Source organism: Rhinatrema bivittatum, chromosome 7 (assembly GCF_901001135.1).
Source record: "Rhinatrema bivittatum chromosome 7, aRhiBiv1.1, whole genome shotgun sequence".
In the NCBI taxonomy this organism is placed as follows: Eukaryota; Metazoa; Chordata; class Amphibia; order Gymnophiona; family Rhinatrematidae; genus Rhinatrema; species Rhinatrema bivittatum.
The window spans coordinates 186247844-186268481 of NC_042621.1; the positions used below are offsets into that span (position 1 = coordinate 186247844).

At 41.9% G+C, this 20638-nt stretch overlaps 1 protein-coding gene across 2 annotated transcripts in view; it reads right to left on the bottom strand.

The window, feature by feature from the left end:
• WDFY4 (WDFY family member 4) overlaps window positions 1–20638 on the bottom strand; it is a 746928-nt gene that overhangs the window by 432125 nt on the left and 294165 nt on the right. For both annotated transcript variants that reach the window (XM_029609624.1, XM_029609625.1), the window contains one exon: window positions 14044–14198. In XM_029609624.1, coding sequence (XP_029465484.1) covers window positions 14044–14198 — 155 coding nt within the window. The remainder of the gene's footprint in view (window positions 1–14043; window positions 14199–20638) is intronic.

The following is a 20638-nucleotide window of genomic DNA, read 5'->3' on the forward strand; positions in this document are numbered from 1 at the left end:
CGCTCCCTCACTCCCCGATTGGCCATTGCTGGGCAAAAGGGGCATGCTTTTACAGCATCCGGGGGAGTGACTTGAGGAGCGAGGGCGCGGGGAATGCACCAGACGCTGTAACTTTGGATTACCGGCGACAACTACGGTATTCGCCCTATAAGACGATACCCGGCGTATAAGACGACCCCCGACTTTTGAGAAGATTTAGTCTTATACGCCGGAAAATACGGTAATTGGAGAAAGTTCTTTTTCACTCAACACACAATTAAACTCTGGAATTTGTTGCCAGGGGATGTGGTTAGTGCAGTTAGTGTAGCTGTGTTTAAAAAAGGTTTGGATAAGTTCTTGGAGGAGAAGTCCATTACCTGCTATTAATTAAGTTGACTTAGAAAATAGCCACTGCTATTACCGGCAACGGTAAAATGGAATAGACTTAGTTTTTGGGTACTTGCCAGGTTCTTATGGCCTGGTTTGGCCACTGTTGGAAACAGGATGCTGGGCTTGATGGACCCTTGGTCTGACCCAGTATGGCATGTTCTTGTTTTTAACATGCTTAAGTTGGATGACATTTACGCACATGTCACTTTAAAAATACCTCATTTACGTGTGTACATGGATCTGAACTTGTTTTGAAGAATGGAGAAAAATCTGTTGATTTTCTTGTTGTCTTCTGACATAAATAGACCGACTGGACAATCTTAGAGGTCAAATCATTTGTCTACCACACACTGGTCCAGGGAACACTCATGGGGGACAAAAAGCCCTGCTGAGATGATCCACTAGCTTTTTGGAGATTCCAGGAACATAAATTGCTTGGAAAAAAGATCTGTGATTGTGAGCCCATTTCCAAAATTTCAGACTCCTGGTAGAGGATACATGACCATGTCTCTCCTTGTTGTTTTACATAAAATATTGCTACTTGGGTTTTTTGTATCAGAATTCTCTTTCTCTGAAGGAGATTTGAAAACACGCTTAATACATGTTGAATGGCAGATGGTACCAAGAGGTTGATTTGATAAAATACATTCTGTTGAGTTTGGAAAGAGCTCGTGTGCATGCCCTACTCACTTGTGAACACATTCATTACCAACAAGATAGAGTTGAAAGGGAGCACCTATCTCCAAGACTTGTGGATCTAGCCACCATAGAAGAGACATCTTTGGTGACCTTCATGGAGTGTGACAAGAGTTGGGGTAGCTGATCCACTGAGCATGGAGACCCCATTGAAAACTCTCATGTTGAGGTACAGCACTGCCTTCATGTACCTGAGAACAACTAGGATTGCACAAGCTAGGACATGATTTCCACTGCAGCAAATTATGAATTAGGGCTCAAAGACAGGACACTTCATCTGATGGAAGGAATGCTCTTTCATTGAATCTATCAACACTACGATGAACTTGATTCTCTAAGTAGGAAACAAGTTCAACTTGGTGAAGTTGATTATGTACCCTAATGACTAAAGCAGCTGGATTGTCTTCTGTGTGGAGTCCTATATCTCTGCTTGGGAAAGTCCCATCACTATCTAGTCTTTCAGATATGGAAGACAAATCCCCTAGAAATGAAAATGTGTTGCTGTTACTGCTAGGCATTGCATGAAGACCCTTGGGACCACCAAGAGCTGGAAGGGAAGAACCTTGTATTGGTAGTGAGAAGAATACACCACAAACCTGCAATATTTCCAATGAGACTGATGGTTGGATATGTGAGCATATACATCTTTCAGATTCAGGGTGCACATCTAGTCTCCAAACTTGACCGAGGGCAGGATGATATGGAGGACGTTCATTTTGAAATTTTCCTGTAACAGATTCTGGTTCAGACTTCATAAATCCACAATGGGTATGAATCTCCATGACTTCTTGGGGATAAAGAAATAATGGGAGTAGACTCCACAATCTGAGGACCCAACGGTCTTTGGTGATCCAATGCCATTCTTCAAGCTACAGGTGAATTAATCCCCCTAGTGGAGGGATCAACATCTGAGGACTGAACTTGTCAAACGCTGACCAGTCTTGGGCTGGGTCTGCTGTGGCACTTTAGGCTGACATCTCTCAAGCTGACATCCATGAGCTGGAAATTGCTGCTGAGGAAGTGCAGATGGGGTGTAATACCACTGGAATTGGTAGAAGGGATGTCTCTGGAAGAAGGGATCCTTATAAAAGAAGTAAGGACATCAAAATTAATAAAGTCAATCTGTCCCCATCTATAAGGATTGAATGTCTGCATGTTGTTGCTTGATTTTGGCAATGGTTTTTCTCATCATGACCACATAAAGATTGTTCCTCAAACATGGAACATTAGCCAACATTTTATGCATGTACTCACATTAGCTCTTAGTCAGGACATCTTGCATGCTTCGATTGCTGCAGCAGAATATCTTGTCATGGTGTTAAATGATTCATACTCTGACCAGAGGAGATGATGCATACTCTCCTCTGCATCCAGAAGGGCCTATTAATAGCTCTCATGTTCCCTGTTGAGGGACTCTATGAGAAGCTTCAATTTATCAAGAGAGTCATGTAAGTATTGCACCATGTAAAATTGGTAAGCAGCAATGCAAATGTTGAGCATTGAGCTCTGGAAGACTTTCTTCATGAAGTTGTCCTACATCCTAGGGCCCATACCTGGGTGGGAGTGTTGGAGAAAGTCCTGGTCCTTTTAGTCAAATTCAATGCTGACTCCACAACCACAGACTGGTGCAGCTGTTGGACCAAATCAAAACCTGGAGATTGTTGGATCCTATGTTTGAAGTTCAGTATTCTGGCCACTGCAGGACAAGAGACTGGATTATCCCATATTCTTGTTTGCAGATCCTGAAGGATTGAATGAATTGATATTGCTACTGGGTCTGCAGATGTTTCCAAAATCCACAGTATCCAAAGACCTTTGTGCAGGAACCCTTGTTCCTAAGGAAATTGACTCCAGTCACCTTACACAATTTATCCAGGAATTTGGAGTATGAGAGGTCTTCTGGCAAAGACAAATGATCCAGCAGGTCAGGTAAGAGGGGATGTCTGTAGACACTTCCTCTTAGTCCAGAGGTGGACAGTCTCTAGCCTCTGACCCCAATAAAGACAAGGGTAATTGTGGCAGAGTCCTCTGTTGTCTTAGAGGGAAATTCTCCCAGGTCTACTCCAGATGATGGTATCCCAGCCTCCATACTTGGCCTGGATAGATTCCTCCATAGAGAGGGATCAAGGGGACCTCTAGTGAGGGCACATGAGGTGTTGAGGCAAGTGGGATTCCCCCTTATAGGAATAAATCTAATATTTTGGAAAGGAGAGGTTGAAGGGTGCCCTCTTTGTTACTGGCCACTAATGAGGTAAAAAAAAGTCTTCATCAATTCAGCTACCTAGTACAAAGGCTGCTGTGCCTTGATCCAGAGCTGGGAAGAGACATATTCTTCTGAAATCCATATAGAATCATCTTCTTAAGAAGCACATACTGGATTCCAGGATGGGGCCCTTCCTAGGTAAACTGCACTGATGGCTGCATGGAGACCATAGGTATAATGCAGCATATGGGGTCCATAGTCTCCAGACGAAGCCCAAGGCCCAATGGAAAAGAAGCAGCTCCAGGAGACCTAGGGTCAGGAACAAGGCACCAGCATGGAAGAAAGTAACTGTAAGGAGTCTATGCCAGATACTTCAAATGCTTGCACCTGCATTGAGTGCATCAATTGTGTTGATGGGGATGTGGACCAGCACACAGATTTTGTCAGCTGCTCCAAAAACTGATGAATTAAGGATGCCAAAACCTGATACATGGTTCATGCTGAGGCCAAATTCATTGATAGCACTGATGGCTGGTGATGCATCAGCGCCTGCTTTGGAGATGATTTCTGCCTTTGTGTGACTATACCACCAGCTCTGTAGCATGGTGCTTATTTTTCTTCTACGATGATGGGTCCTGCAAAACAGGGGAAACAAACTACGCTAAAGAGCTCAAAGGCCCCTGTATTCATTCAACACTTCTGTGCCTTGCTTGAACCTGAACTACGGCAAGTATACAGTCCAGCACATAAGCTGGGGGTATATTGCCAGAGGAGCTCCGATTCAGCAGTATGGAGAGAGCTCAAGGAGGCCTCACTCCAGGAGTAGGAATGGTTCCAACTTTTGACCGATCTGCGATACTCCTCCATTTTCCAGGCCCTATTCTTCTAGGACATCAGTGAAATTTGATCACAGTCATAGCAGTTAGCTGAATCATGGTTTGGACTGAGGCATAGGTTACAAATATCATAGTTGTCAGTGATGGACATCTTTCAGCCATAGATACAGTCTTTGAAAACACTGGAAGTGGCCTTCTTGGAGTCAAACATTGTTATTCTTTTTTTCTATTTGCAATACCACTGAAAAGTACTGTTTAGGGACAGCCAAGGAAGCTGAAATGAGTTAGTGATTCAGAAAAAAAAAAATGAGAGCGCAAGAAAGAACACATCTTTTGGAAGCTAGTACAAAAAAGTCTGAGGGGCTCATGAGGCATCGTGTGTGCAGGAACAACCATAATGCTCAGTAGTAAAAACTTTACTGATCTAGAGAGAAGGGTCTGTTTGGCACTGTCAGATGACATCATCCATATGTCAGTCCTTCCTACTTTCTTAATAAGTGGAATGTATTTGGACTGTATTTCTAATATGGTATTTTTTAACAATGTCCAAGTCTGTTGCACAGTCTTAACCTCTGTAGAAGCACCCTTCAGTTTTTCCTTTTTAACTATTTTTCTCATTTTAACTAAATTTCCCTTTTGAAAGTTTAGTGCTAGAGCTGTGGATTTGATCACATTATTATCACTATTGTCAAGTGGCCCCACCACCGTTACCTCTCTCATGAAATCCTGCGCTCCACTGAGAATTAGATTTAAAATATTTCCCTCTATTGTTGGTACCTGAACCAATTGTTCCATAAAACTCGCATTTATTCCATCCAGGAACTTTATCTCTCTAACATGTCCTGATGTTACACTACTGCACTACCAATTTGGTTAGCTTCCTTATTTTCTTTTAGCATTTCACTATCCATCTTATCATTTTGGCCAGGTGGACGGTAGAGTACTCCTATCGATATATTCTTCCCCAATACACAAGGGGATTTCTATCCATAAAGATTTGTTTGTGCATTTAGTCTCTTGTAGGATCTTTATTCTGTTGGTCTCTATGCCATCCCAAACATAAAGCACCACCCCACCACCAAGTTCTCCTCTCTATCATTGTGATATAATTTGTACGCTAGTATAAAACTATCCCATTGGTTATCCTCTTTCCACCATGTCTCTGAGATGCCAATTAATTCTATGTCAATATTCACTACGATACACATTAACTCTCCCATTTTACTTCTTAGACTTCTGGCATTAGCAATCAAATATTACAAACAAATATTTGTTTGTATTAACATTCTGCTTTTCAGCTGACAGGGATAAATTGGAATCTTTTAGCTCAGATGAGTCTTTAATTATAGGCACATGGACTACTTTTCTTATTATTGGAACCTCTCTATTTGGGATGCCCTAACTCTAATTCTTCATGTGGAAAGATAATTTTAGACAAGTTAGCTAGATCTCCAGAAGACTTTGTACCGCAAATAGACAGCTATGAATAAGAACAGCTATGGATCAATCTCTAATGATTGATGAGTATGAATCAACATATTGCATATAATTCAAGTGCAGGGATTGTACAAATGCATGATACTATTACCATTTGTTCCTACATTCCTGAGACATTCAGGCAACAATGAGCTGATAAAGAGCTGGGGTGGCCCCAAGGAACATCTAGTATCTCTGTGGATATTAAAGACTAAGCCATTTGGTATTTCTTATCATCTGGGAAGATCAAATGCTAAAGACTAGTACCCATACCAATGAGCTGATAATAAGTTAAACAACTGATGTCCTTTACCAAATGGGAGATCAAAGGCCTGGTACTGAAATGCCTTTGAAATATATAACTTGCAGAGATCCACAGAATTTCAGCAGTAGGAAGTCCTAGAATTGAAATTAACTCTTATTCAAGAATACAGCAGAGTATCAACTCCTTTGTTATGATGCTGATATGGAAAGAGCTATCCTGAATTCTAAAAGAACATCTTTTAAGTTACCTTTCTCCTATGGCATATCTCTAGAATGCTCAGGTTGACTAATGTGACCTGGTTGGGCTGCACAAATCAGCATTCCAAATCCACTATCTTGTCAGCTTCTATTGCTCTATCCATCGACAACCCAATGGATTTAAATAATGGTTTCCTATTTAGTCCTGAAAGTCTGCCATGGACCTTCCCTTTTGTATAGCCTTAAGTGGAACCCATTAGTAATAACCTTGGGACCGCATTGTCAACAGCTGTCTTTTCTCCAGAAGAGTTATTGGGTTATAGCACCTTTATCCACGGATTAAATCAAAGGATGCTTCTGCCATCTTTTCTTTGGGCTTTTCCTTGTCTGCCTTGATTGGCAGCTACCTTCTTACTCAGGATCTACTATACTTTGCTTAATACTATTCAATTTCCATCAGTTATGTATCCACACTTTCTAACACAAAGTTTGGAGATTTCACTTCTGCTAGAAATCAACATGAGAGCAATATTAACTGCCTTGGAACTCTGATTTTGAGTTGTGGAAGAGCAAGACCAATTTTGAAAGAAACAACTCAAGAGGGCGACCAGTTTCCAGAGTCATTCTCCATTTCCACTGGGAGAACTCTATCCTTGTAAATACTGTCTTTTCCCATCGAGTGTTCCTAAGATTGGCTCAAGAGTTATCTTAGGAGAGAAACAAAGTATCCATATTCTTCCTGTGTCTGGTGGGAAGACACAGGAAAAATCTGAAAATCTTCTTGTTGGAGAAAGCTCATAATGTTACCTTGTGAGGGAACAGGAAGCAAGAACTGTTAAAGGGATGCTTACATTAAATATGCTGAAGGTTCAGATACTACCTTTCTTCAAACTGAGAATAATTAGTCCTATCCAGGCCAATTCCCATGTGCACATTAGAAGAAAAAGAGAAGCCAATCCCAATTCTTCAACTCTAAAGAACAGAATCCACGATTGTTTGGGTGCCTGCTCAACCTCTGAACCTAGGAGTAAATCATCTTTCTAAGCCATACTACTGCCAGCCGATCCTGATGTCTCACAGCTGGTTTATGCCTCGCAGCTGACATTTCCTCCTATCAGCAGAAAACTTTGTGAAGTCATCCATTCCACTGCAAGTCCCAAGCTATATGATGTTGTACTATCTACTTATGTTTAATGCATCACAAATCCAAACCACAGTCAGCCTGGAATTCAGTATTCTCTGGAAGTATTCCGACTCTTCAGGAGGCATCAAGTGCCATCTATTACTCAAGTGCTAATCTGTTTGCAGTCCGGCAGGTCAACTTATTCATCTATCATGGTTCAATGCACTAATTTGTAGAAGGTTCAAGGGAATGATTTTCCATCAAATTAACTACCATCAGTGCCAGAGTAGCAAGCGGAGAGTAATCATAATTTGCTCCCCACTCCTGTACTAATCAAGCGAAAACCTGTTGTTTTGAACCAATTACACCTGGATGATATGAATAAGATCCAAGCCTACAGATAACTCTACAGTCATATATTTTGCCCATTTTCAAAGTGATGTTTTGTTCAAGCCTCTACTATGTCTTTGATCAGTCTGCAGGCATGTCATTGTCTAGTACCGTAATCAAATATCTCTGGATCATTTATTTGGAGCCGCGACTCCCCCTGTTGGTATGAGTATACCTTTGTCTCCTCTGAAGCCAAAGAAAGGAGGATTTAGGATGGGGCTTTGAGGAGGGGGTACTGTTGCACTTGCTCTGCTTACTTCCCAAAGCAGCCAATCGGCCACTGCTTCCATGAGGCACCCTCTTCCATCTTCTTTGTTCCACCGTCATTGCTGCTTCTATGTGGCAGGGAGATGCCACTGTTACCATATTCCCCATGGCAGGAGAGATGCCACCTCTGCCATTCTCGTGGCTTGGATGACACTGACGTCCTCCATGCTTCAGTGTCCTTAGGCATGCACGCACGTGCCTCTCCTTGTAATTTAAAGGGCTCATGGTGGAAAAAGCCCCGTGACCCCTTCTAATTTATTTATTTATTTATTTATTTATTTATTTAAGGTTTTTTTATACCGGCATTCATGAACTCGTTCACATCATGTCGGTTTACAGAAAACAGGGGTGCGAAGAATACAACCAAAAAACATAATAAAACGTGATGAAAAGAAGCAGTTACAATTAACAAGGGCTAATGAACTGGGATTGTAAGAAATAAAGAGAGATAGAGAGGGTTAATTATATACAAATGACATCCTTCCTGCTACCCTTTAAAAGGGCTCTTCAATCTTTGCTTCAGGCCTGTGCAATGGTTTGCTAGCACCTTCAAGGTGTTTCTGTTCCATGCTCTTCATCCCATGTTCCTGGTCTCTTGTCAGTTCTGGTTTCTGTCTTCAGCATCTTGTTCTTGAGTCCAAATCATTGTCATGTTCCTGAATCCAAGTTCCACATCTTGTTCCTGGTTTCCATGTCTTCACTATGTTCTAGGATCCATGTCTTTGGTTCCAGGTCTCATCGTGTTCCTGGTTACTGAGTTTCCTGAGTCCTCATTGTGTTCCTGGTTACTGAGTTTCCTGAGTCCTGTTCCTGGTCCATGTCCTATCCAGAGTCTTTGACTGCTGGTTCAAGTCTCTGGAAGACCTTTGGTTTTAAATTCCTGTTCAGAATTCCTGAATTCCAGGGTTCCATCCCTGGACCTGAGTTCCTGAGCCTGAATCTGAGTTCCTGAGTCTAAGTCCGAGTTCCTGAATCCTGTCCTGGTCTTCAGAGTTTTTATTCTAGCTTTGCCTTGTTCCTGAGTCCAGTGCGTGCCCCACTATTTTAGTGGTCCGCATCCAGCCCACAGTTTGTGTAGGGCATGCAGCAGTGCAGGCTCTACCACAGCTTCATCATCAGTGCCTTCGTCTAGTTCAGGTTTTCAGTGCTTTTGTCATGTCCTTGTTTCCAGAATCATCTTCAGTCCTTGTTTTTGTCTGTCCTGATGCACAGGCCATTTCCAAGTGACAAGTCTGAAAGGGATTTCGAGTAGCAGGAGGGCTACCCCAGAGACCAGCTTTGCATTTCTGGTCCCACTTCCTGGTGCGTGCAGGTTCAGCGAGTTCTTCATGCTATGTTCCAAGTTCAAGTCATGTTCCAAGCCAAGTGTATTCCAAGTTCCCAGACAAGAGTTTTCCTAGTTCCAGACAGCCTGTGCCTGGATGCATTCGCACACCAGTGGCATGGGTGGCAGCCAGGCCTCAGGTTGTGCAGGTCACGTTGCGCACAGAGGCTCATGCTTTTGAGCACTGTCCACACTCCGCAACAAGTATTATCTCCTTAACAGTCCATTACCAGCTGTTTAACAATACATTAACAACTCATTAACACATTTATATCTAACACAATAACAACTCAAATTTATGCTAACTAGGTGTTATTCATTAACATCTAGTTAACAATCCCTTAGTAAATTATTAGCAGTTCAACAGCTGTTCATTTTACATATTTTTAACTCATTTTCAGTTGTGTAGCAATTCAACTACTTTGCAACCTGTTAAAACTCATTAGCAACTTGAGAGCATCTCACCAACTTAACAGTTTCTTAAGTCAGCTGCAATTTATCTAATTAGCCACTCATTAGCAACCTACTGATAACTCACCGACTCTTTCACAAATTAACAATTTATTAGTAAAAGAAAAGAAACCCTTTAACAACTCTTTAGCAACTATTTAACATCACAATTTCTTAACAGTTGAATACCAATTCCATAGCAACTCAGCTAGTCTATACATTATTTAAATGTTTGTCAACCCCACCTGACTGATTAAATGCACAGATTTTATGTACCAAATTATGTTCATACATTCCAAAACATTTTGTTTTGTATGTATATATTTCCAAAACTTTAATCATATATAGATAATGGTGAATGAAGGCTTGCATCATCAATTTACTAATAGTTATAATCTTCCTAGTGAACGTTGTTCATCAGGCCATTCACAAATTTCTGGGTCCAACTCTATGGCCAACTGCTGACTCTGCTTTCCAACTTGCTTGTTTGGTGAAACGTTTTTATCATCAGAAACACAGCATTGCCATAGATTTGCCTGTAGCACCAAGTCTAGCGAACTTATATGTTGGACTTTTTGATAACATGGTGATATCGTCATCTCATTGGAAATATGTTATAGCCTGGGACAGGTTTATAGATGATTTTTTTTTTAATTTGGCAAAGTTTAGAGCAGAACTAACTGCTTTTCACCAGTGGCTGAACACTCAAGACTCAAATTTACAGTTCACGGATTCCAGTCACTCCAAGCAAATTACCTATTTGGACGTGATGGTATATATTGAAGAATGCATTAAAGACATCTGGCTTTATGAAACCAATTGACCGTAATGGTTTCTTATACTATGACAGCCATCACTCTTGACCACTGAAGGTGGTTTTCCAGTAAGCCAATATTTCTACATTAGAAGAATTTGTACAGAGAAAGAGATATAGAAACAGGTAGCCACTCTGTTAACACAGAGATTTCATGAATGGGGATATCCATCAATAGAGCTAAAGAAAGCTTATAAACGAGCGTTATATTCAGATCAGGAATTGCTATTGGAATATAGACCACAGGAGTACAGTATGTGTCCTCCCATATACTGATCTGGTGATGGAAGTAGTGGCATCCATTAGGCATAATTGGCAAGTGTTAAAATTACATTTGGTCTTTCAAAAAGCATCGATGATAGCCTTCCTTCAGGGACTCAATATAAGAGATAAAGTAATGCATGCCATATTACATAATGTTAGAGATGGACTGGGATAAATAGTAGGTGCCCATGAGGCATTCCGGAAGAGTGGATCCATCCAACCACTCATTACAGAATCCAGAGGAGTATGTTAACTAACTACAAATCAGACTATGTAATATACATGATTATTTGTCCTTTCATAAGGTATTTATTGGGAGAACTTTAAGCCCAGTTAAAATAAGCTCATCGAATATAGCAGTTGTTTTAATACAAAGAAAAATAATGAACCGATTGTACAGTATTGTATACAACTGGGACATACTTTCCTGGACTTGAAGTAATTGTGGAATAGATTCATCTAAATCAGAGACTAAATGAAATTATAGAGTAGTCATTATTTTAATTTGTGTTCTTGCATATTGTAGAGCTTTATTTGAGAACAGCACCAGTTTAAATTTAAGAGCTGCATTTATTACATTGGTTACTATGTTTGATCGACCCCCTGATTTAATTGTTTCAGAATCTTCCCGCCTTGAGAAATAAACCATCACTCCCGCCTGTTGCTGACAAGCCACAAATATGGAATGGAACAGTATAAGGATAAGGTAGATTAAGAAGTGGATACTTCGAAACATGGCCCATGTAGGGTAAATTTTATATATCGACTTTGAAAGATTCTGCATCGATGTATCACCACGTAAAAGTTTTTTGAAAACAGATGTTTTATTTTCATAGAAAATGAGTTAAAGATTTGCTTGATAATAACATGGTGAAAGAGGGAAAATGGTTATGATACTATAGCTTATTGGCTTGAAAACACAAAGCTGGTAGTCTAAATTTGAATATATCCCTCCAATATGCATATATTTATTTATTATGCAGAACTAACGTGACTTGCAGTATGGCAATTGGGCGATCATATTGGACAGTGTTTAAATAAAGTTCACCTATTAAGTGGAACTTTTAGATATTAATATTTCCAATTTGCTATGCCATATGACTGGAATAGACTTCCTGAGTCAATGTATCATGCTCCCTTTCTGGCCATATTCAAATCCAGTCTAAAACCTCAGGGGTAGATTTTATAAATTTGCACGAGGGCGTACTTTTGTTCGCGCAACAAGCGCGAACAAAAGTACGCTGGATTTTATAAGATACGCGCGCAGCCGCGCGTATCTTATAAAATCCGGGGTTGGCGCGCGCAAAGGGGTGCATATTTGTGCAACCTGCGCGCGCTGAGCCCGGCGTGCATTGCCTGTTCCCTCCGAGGCCGCTCTGAAATTGGAGCGGCCTCGGAGAGAACTTTCCTTCGCCCTTCCCCCACCTTCCCCTCCCTAACCCACCCCCCGGCCCTATCTAAAAAAAACCCCCCACACACACCTTTGTTGCCAGATTTACACCTGCTGAAAGCAGGCTGCTGGCGCGCCATCACCCGACCCGGGGGCTGGTCTGGAGGCCTTGACCACGCCCCCGGGCCGGCGCCACGCCCACCAGTCCCACCCCGAACCGCCCCCTGACCCTGGTCCTGCCCCCAGACATGCCCCTCCCCGCCCCTTTTACGAAGCCCCGGGACTTACGTGCGCACCGGCGGCCTATGCAAAACAGGCGCATGGGCGCGCGAGGGCCCTGCGCACGTAAATCCAGCCGGATTTACGCGCGCAGGGCATTTAAAATCCAGCCAATTCTGTTTTGAGGTAGCTTTTAAATCTTAAGAACTTCTCTATAGGAAAGGCATTTCCCATATATTTTTGTTTGTCATCTATGTTTGTCTCAACTAAATTGTAAGTTCCATAGAGCAGGACTCTCTCTTATGTATATCTGTAAGTGTTGCATATATCCAGCAGTGCTTTAGAAATAAGTACTAGCAGTATTAGAAGTAGCAGCAGCAGCAGCAGCAGCAGGAGATCTACGAAAAGGTAATCACTCATGGGCCGACACAGCGCACTGTTAGCCGGCATTTGGACACACGTTTTGGACGCACTAGCTTTACCCCTTATTCAGTAAGGGGTAAAGCCGCACATTTTACTTTAAGAAATTAGCGCCTACCCAAAGGTAGGCGCTAATTTCTGCCGGCGCCGGGGAAGTGCACAGAAAAGCAGTAAAAACTGCTTTTCTGTGCACCCTCCGACTTAATATCATGGCGATATTAAGTCGGAGGCCCCAAAAGTTAAAAAAAGTAAAAAATAAAAAAATAAAAATTTAAAATGGGCCCGCAGCTTGCGGGCCGAAAACCGGATGTTCAATTTTGCCGGTGTTCGGTTTCTGAACCTGTGGCTGTCAGCGGGCTCAAGAACCGACGCCGGCAAAATTGAGCGTTGGCTGTCAAACCCGCTGACAGCTGCCGCTCCTGTCAAAAAAGAGACGCTAGGGACTCGCTAGTGTCCCTAATGTCTCTTTTTACCGCCGGCCCTAATTAAAATAAATTTAAATACTGAATCGCGCGCACAGGAGAGTGGCCTGTGCGCGTGCTGGGAGAGCCTGCTCTCCCACGTTTTTACTGTATTGGCCCGTCAGTTTAGTTGTTACTAAACTCTATATCCACACATAGATGTGTGACTATATTAAAAGATTCATAAATTGAATTCATAAACATTTATTTATTTAAAGCTTTTTTATACCGACTTTCTTGATACAAATCAACAAATATGCAACAAATATGCAAATATGCAAGTATAAAAAAGTATAAAAAGTTTAAAAAAGTACAGGCAATATATAATGGTTAGACTCATCAACCTGTTGCAAAATCAAAAAGAGCAAAGATACACAGAAAAGCAGAGTTGAAAGATAGAAAAAATTCTTTATTAATGGCAGACTTTGTTGGGAGTCTCAAACATTAAACCATAGCAGTAGGACCCCAATACATGTTTCTCTGGATCCTTCGATGAGTATTATGGTACTTGATCTGGTCTAAGATTGTTCAGCCAAGTCTGCCATTAATAAAAAGGTTTTTTTTTTAAATATTTTAATTTTGTTCTTCACTGTACTCCAGTGTCCCTGGTTCTAAAGATTTCTTGATGTACATTGAGCTTTGAGTTAGTTTTTCTCATTAAATAGTTGCTTTAAATTAAAAAAGATAAGATGAGCAGCAATGCGATACTGGGTCAGACCAATGGTCTATTCAGCCTAGCATCCTATCTCCAACAGCTGCCAGTTAGGATTGCCTGGAAGTAACCAGCATATTCAAGCAAAACTATTTTCGTAAATTGTTTATGACTTTTGGAGTCAAGTAAAACCTAGAAACAAGTAATTATTATGGTATGCAACTTACCATTGTGATTTGTTCAGTAATAAAGCATAAAATGTGTTGGGGATTTGAAGCAAACATTCCACTGTATAGTTTATCAACTAGTTTCTGACTGAAATACGAAATATTTCCCACTGATATGCCAGCTCCTTCTAAGAAACATGAAGTATCACCATTACCTAAAAAAAGAAAATAAAAAATATTATGTGCATATGTACATATATACAATTTGAATAGACATTGGCAATTTATATCACTGAAAAAACACAAGCTCAATATACTGGAGCATGAATAATTATATGGAAAGAAAACAACATTGAATGCATTTAGTTCTTTTAAAATATGAACACTAAATCTACAGAGAATCATATGTATGCAGACGATCTTAGTTTGATTGTATATGATAGCATACACCTCTGCTGTAAATCAGACGTGAAAGGCCAAACATTGCACAGACATGAAGGTTGAATTACCTTAAAGATGAACCCTCCAGAACACAGCTTAAACATATTGGCAAGGTACAGTGGGAAACTTGTATTGCCATTGCCCATGATATACCTGTTCTTCAAGTATTCCCTGGGTGACTGCCTAGGCAGGACAGTTATTATATATCTGTTGAATATTTATTATTTATTTATTTAACATGTTTTGTATACCGTCATTCGGTTTCACCATCATAACGGTTCACAATAGTTACATTAGTTAAACAAACGTTGATTTGCCATCATAACGGTTCAGAATAATTACATTAGATAAACAAAAATTGAGTTGTATTAGAGAACATTGTTACATCATATTTTTTAACAATAGAATTTACATCATGGTTATTAGGTAGTTATGCTAGCCCATTGGATATGGCTATGTGGAGTGTCTTGTGAATTCTTGGGTTGTCTTAGATGATTTATCTTTCTCTGAGGCTGTGGACTTCTCTTGGTGTTTTCTTAGTGTTTTCTAGGGATGTGAATCGTTTTAGGACGATTAAAATTATCGTCCGATAATTTTAATATCGTCTTAAACCGTTATGGAACACAATACAATACAGATTCTAACGATTTATCGTTATAAATCGTTAGAATCGTGAGCCGGCACACTAAAACCCCCTAAAACCCACCCCCGACCCTTTAAATTAAATCCCCCACCCTCCCGAACCCCCCCCAAATAACTTAAATAACCTGCGGGTCCAGCGGCGGTCCGGAACGGCAGCGGTCCGGAACGGGCTCCTGCTCCTGCATCTTGTCGTCTTCGGCCGGCGCCATTTTCCAAAATGGCGCCGAAAAATGGCGGCGGCCATAGACGAAAAAGATTGGACGGCAGGAGGTCCTTCCGGACCCCCGCTGGACTTTTGGCAAGTCTCGTGGGGGTCAGGAGGCCCCCCACAAGCTGGCCAAAAGTTCCTGGAGGTCCAGCGGGGGTCAGGGAGCGAATTCCCGCCGCGAATCGTTTTCGTACGGAAAATGGCGCCGGCAGGAGATCGACTGCAGGAGGTCGTTCAGCGAGGGTTCCGGCGCCTCGCTGAACGACCTCCTGCAGTCGATCTCCTGCCGGCGCCATTTTCCGTACGAAAACGATTCGCGGCGGGAAATCGCTCCCTGACCCCCGCTGGACCTCCAGGAACTTTTGGCCAGCTTGTGGGGGGCCTCCTGACCCCCACGAGACTTGCCAAAAGTCCAGCGGGGGTCCGGAAGGACCTCCTGCCGTTCAATCTTTTTCGTCTATGGCCGCCGCCATTTTTCGGCGCCATTTTGGAAAATGGCGCCGGCCGAAGACGACAAGATGCAGGAGCAGGAGCCCGTTCCGGACCGCTGCCGTTCCGGACCGCCGCTGGACCCGCAGGTTATTTAAGTTATTTGGGGGTGGGGGATTTAATTTAAAGGGTCGGGGGTGGGTTTTAGGGGGTTTTAATGTGCCGGTTTTTCGATTTTTCGATTTTTCGATTTTTTAACGATTTTTCACGATTTTTCACGATATTTTACCCCCCCAAACGGCAACAATACGATTCCCTCCCCCTCCCAGCCGAAATCGATCGTTAAGACGATCGAGGACACGATTCACATCCCTAGTGTTTTCTTGCGTTGTCCAGAAGTTTTTTATGTTTCTTTGAGGGTGTGGACTTTTCTTGGTGGAGGTTTGTGTGGAGCTGTTGTTGTGTTGATGGTGTGTTAACTCTGAATGTCCCCTCTAAGAAGCTGCTAATATGTTAGAACTAAAAGAATTGAGCAACATAGTCATTCACTCTGGCCTGCTATTAGTTGGCACTTCAGGCGTTTATTGTCTGTGGTTGACAGGATGCAGAAAAGGCAGTTAGTATAACTAAGTTTAAGAAAGGTTTGGACAGGTTCTTGGAGGGAAAAGTCCATATACCATAATTAAACAAGCCATTGCTATCCCTGGGCATTAGCAGCATGGCATCTATCTATTATTTAGGATCCTGCCAGGTACTTGTGACCTGCATTGGCCATTAGAGATGTGCATTGGTTTTAAACAAATGGGTAAAATACAATGAATGAGTCTATTTTTGTTTCATTTTTGAACCCTTGAAATTAATTTTTGTCTCATTCATCTATGTTTCCCATTCAAATCTATAACCCATTAAAGTCTATGGCCGTACTAAGTAAACACAAATAGGTGTAAAGTCTAATTGGTAACTATAGCAACCAACTGTAGCCTGTGAAACATCAAAGCCTCCTGGGAGCCAAGGTTGAGGACAAGTTGGCTAGGAGACCAAATGGAGGACAAGTCATGGTCAAGCATGTTTTTAACTAGCCTATAACTGCAATTGAGTTCAGGTGACTCTGCTGTCCTCCCATTGAAAGGTCTGAGTATGTGCATAAAAGTCTCTATTTCCTCTGAGGTAGTTGGTAGAGAAGAATCTGTTTGAGAAGCTCTCTTTGAATTTGATAAAAGGTTTCAAAAAGTTGGATATGGCATTGGTAAAGGGCTCTTTCTGATCTTCTCTGCTGCAATGGTCTGGCTCACTGGGATAGAAAGACAAAGGTAGTAGTACTGTGCTTTCACTGTTCACTGAAAGACAGTAGGCATGCAGAGATTGAAGCAATGCTTTTCTCTCAGTCTGAGTGTCTAGTTCAGTGCAGTGAAAATTAAGAGTCTTGCCAGGATGCCAGCCTTGTTGTTTAACCTTCTAAAATAAGAGTAAGAGTGACCTGAGCCATCAAAATCAAAGCCATCTCCAATTTGTTTTTGATTTGACTTGTTGAACCAGGAAGTGAATAACTTCTAAACTGGGCCTCTAATTGATGTAATATAGTTACTAAAATATGCAATTTAGTAGAAAGAGCTACCTAAACTACAAGTAGTATTTAACCTAGTCCCACTTGGTAAACTGAATAAATCTGAGATGATTTGCATTGAGAATCTTAATTGGTTAACACTGAAATCTAAGATGGCTAATTAAAAATCAAGGTCAACTATGCAAATCTGAGTCACTTATAAAATTGTGAAATTCTATCCAAACTGTTAAGGATGATTTTCAAATCCAGAAAAAAAATACAAGACAAAACAAACAGGCCAATCCAATCGGACGCACTAAAAACGTGCATCCGTTTTGGGCGCCCATTGTTTCAAGACATGCACAGCCATCTCTCCTGGGTGTGTGACAGAGTATTCAAATGAAACACAAATAACAATGGTGACAAAAAAGCATGCAGAGGTCGCCCAAGTCCTGCTCCTTTCATTAACTGCATTTTTTAGCATCTGTTCATGCTGTCCATGTGCCTTGCTTCTTTGTTTTTAACATTAACTGCATGTATTGGTATTTGTTCATACTGGCCATGAGGCCTGCTTCTTTCTTCTTCCATTATTTATTAGTGGAAAGTTATATTTGCATCACTCAGAGGATACCTGATTTTCCAGCATGTTATCTTGAATTGAAATGTATTGTTTATTAATTACTGACATATGCACTGTTTTTATTTGCATTCACAGTCTGGACAAGCAGAGACAGATTGTCATGGCTGCAAAATATCTTTTCTCAGGTGATTAGAGAGGCTGGAGATCTGAAAGTGCAGGCAGGCCCTAGTGGTAGCCAAGCGTCCAAGAAATGAACTCGTGATGCTTGCTTTACGGACAGTGAGAAGGACCTACTGTGCCGCACTGTCTGCGAGAATTACAAAGTTCTCTTCAGATCAAAGGCTTCTGCTTCTACAAAGAAATGGATTTGAGAGAGGATCATGTTGGATGTCAGCTCCTGTCGGTAAAGAACAGGGAGGTCAAACAAATCCAGCACTGATGGTGCAAAACTAGAAAGGAGGTTAAAGAAAAAGCTTCCAAAACTGAGGCATCAGCACGCAGGACGGATGGGGGGTCCACCACCATATGATATTGTTTTGAACCCCGAAGAGCTAGTTCTGAGTACTTGTGCCCAGAGATTGTGGCTGGGGTACCGCACTTTATGATGCTGACACAGGAGCAAGTGAAGGTATGAATTTTGAAAGTACCACTTTGTTTGCATTGCATGCTTTCATTTGGGCTCTCGGGTAGGCAACAGTTGAGAATTATATAAAGAACTTCAACTTGTGTTTCTCCATCTTTCTCCACAGATGAAGGGGTCAGCAATAATGTGGCAGATGTTGTGGAAGAAGAGACACAATCCCTTCCTATACCAGAATTTTTCTTTCCTTTGTCAACCAAGGTATCCCCCAGTGAACTAGTCCAGTATAACAATACCCAGGCCCCTATCACACTCAACCTGATGGAGGTTATATCTGAAACTCAGGGAACTGAGACATCCACAGCACCAACCCTGGACGAGTCATCAGTGGCACCAGCCCTGAAAGAAGCAACAGTGGCATATGACCTTGAAGAGGCTTTGTTCAACATCGATGAGCTGAGTGAACACTTCATGTCCGAAATGCTACAAACCCCTACAAATCCTTCAGAATGCGATGGCAAGAATTACCACTAATACCCGTAAGACTGAACACATAACCCCCATACTAAAGGACCTGCATTGGCTACCTATTCCATACCGTATTAAATATAAAACCCTCACCATCCTGCACAACGCCCTCCATAAAAACAATTCCGCTTGGCTTAAAGACATGCCACACTTCCGCACCTCCAATCGACCCACCAGAAATGCCCTCGCAGGCACTTTACACACCCCGCCCATCAAAACCGCGCACCTCTCCAATACCAGAGAAAGAGCATTCACCATAGCCGGCCCCACCCTCTGGAATTCACTTCCCTATCACCTACGACTGGAGCCCTCCTTACATACCTTCAAAAAAGGCATCAAGACTTGGCTGTTCAGGCAAGCCTACCCAGATACCAATCAAACCTAGCCCACTCCCTATCTTTTCCGGCACCATCCTCCTTCCATTTCACCCCCCTCCCGCCATCCTTCTCCCCCCCAGCCCATACTCCCTGCCTCTTGAAGCTCTCCCCTCCCACCTCTACCCCCTGCTTCCTTCTCCGTCCCGCCCCCCCTTGAACACAACCTTGCCAAAGCCTTAACCCAAACAAGTAATTATTCTATTGATTTATTGTAAATAAGTACCTCGCCATAATTTATAATTTTAGAACCCAGTTATAGTTATGTTCTTTTTTCTTATATTGCTCAATTATTGATTGTTACTCTCTCTCCTTCTGCCATATCCTTTCTCGCTGCTCTTGCCCTGCCCCTCTCTCACCCTCTTCTTGCCTGCTCCCCCTTTCCCCCCCCCCTGTTCTTTGTATTTTCTGCCTGCTTCAGTTTTTTGTAAACCGGCATGATATGTCCTATGAATGTCGGTATATTAAAAGTTTCATAAATAAATTAAATAAATAAATAAATGCTGTCACGACAGGAGTGGCACAAGGAGTTAGTACACAACGAACTCAAGGAACTACATAACGAGATTAAAGAGGCAGTGGCAACTCAGTCCATTTTGATGAGCGATCTGATCAGTGCCAGCTGAGATGTAGCCAGTGCTTTGCATTCTCTGAGACTCCTATGAGTATTAGCCGAATAAAATTATTTGTACACTGTAAGCAATGAATTATGTTTCCTATTTATGGGCTCTTGTTTTGACAAAGTTCAAGTCATCGGCATAGCCACTGTAATGGTTAATTGGGTCAAGGTGGGGTGGGAATCCCGGCCCTGAACTGTACACTAGGATAGAGGGAACAGGTGATGGGCATTGGAGCTCATCTTGAGCTCTGTTTTTATTTTTTGGTCCATTATTTTGTCATTATGACTGTTTACATGCTACACTAAAACATCCTACAAAACCACCTTCAATAAAAAAAACTAGACTAGGAAATCATGCAAATATAAGACAAATCAGATCATATGTCCCCATCCTCAATCTCTTCTCTTCTATTCACTCACCCCCCCCCCACACCCTCCCCTTGGCATCATTGCCATCTCCGTCCCCTCTTCCCCCACCATCATTGACATGCCTCTCTCCTGGTATCATCAACCTCTTCCCCTTCCTCTATCCCTACCACTACTGGCATCTGTACTACCACCATCCCTCTCCCTTTGTCTGCTTTGTACACAGGACGACCAACAAAATGTTTTAATCAAAATATTATAACTAATAAATTACAAAAATATTTACAATGGAGGAGGGGCAGGGATGAAGAAGGGCGGATGGGGGATAAGGTCCATGGGGGCAGA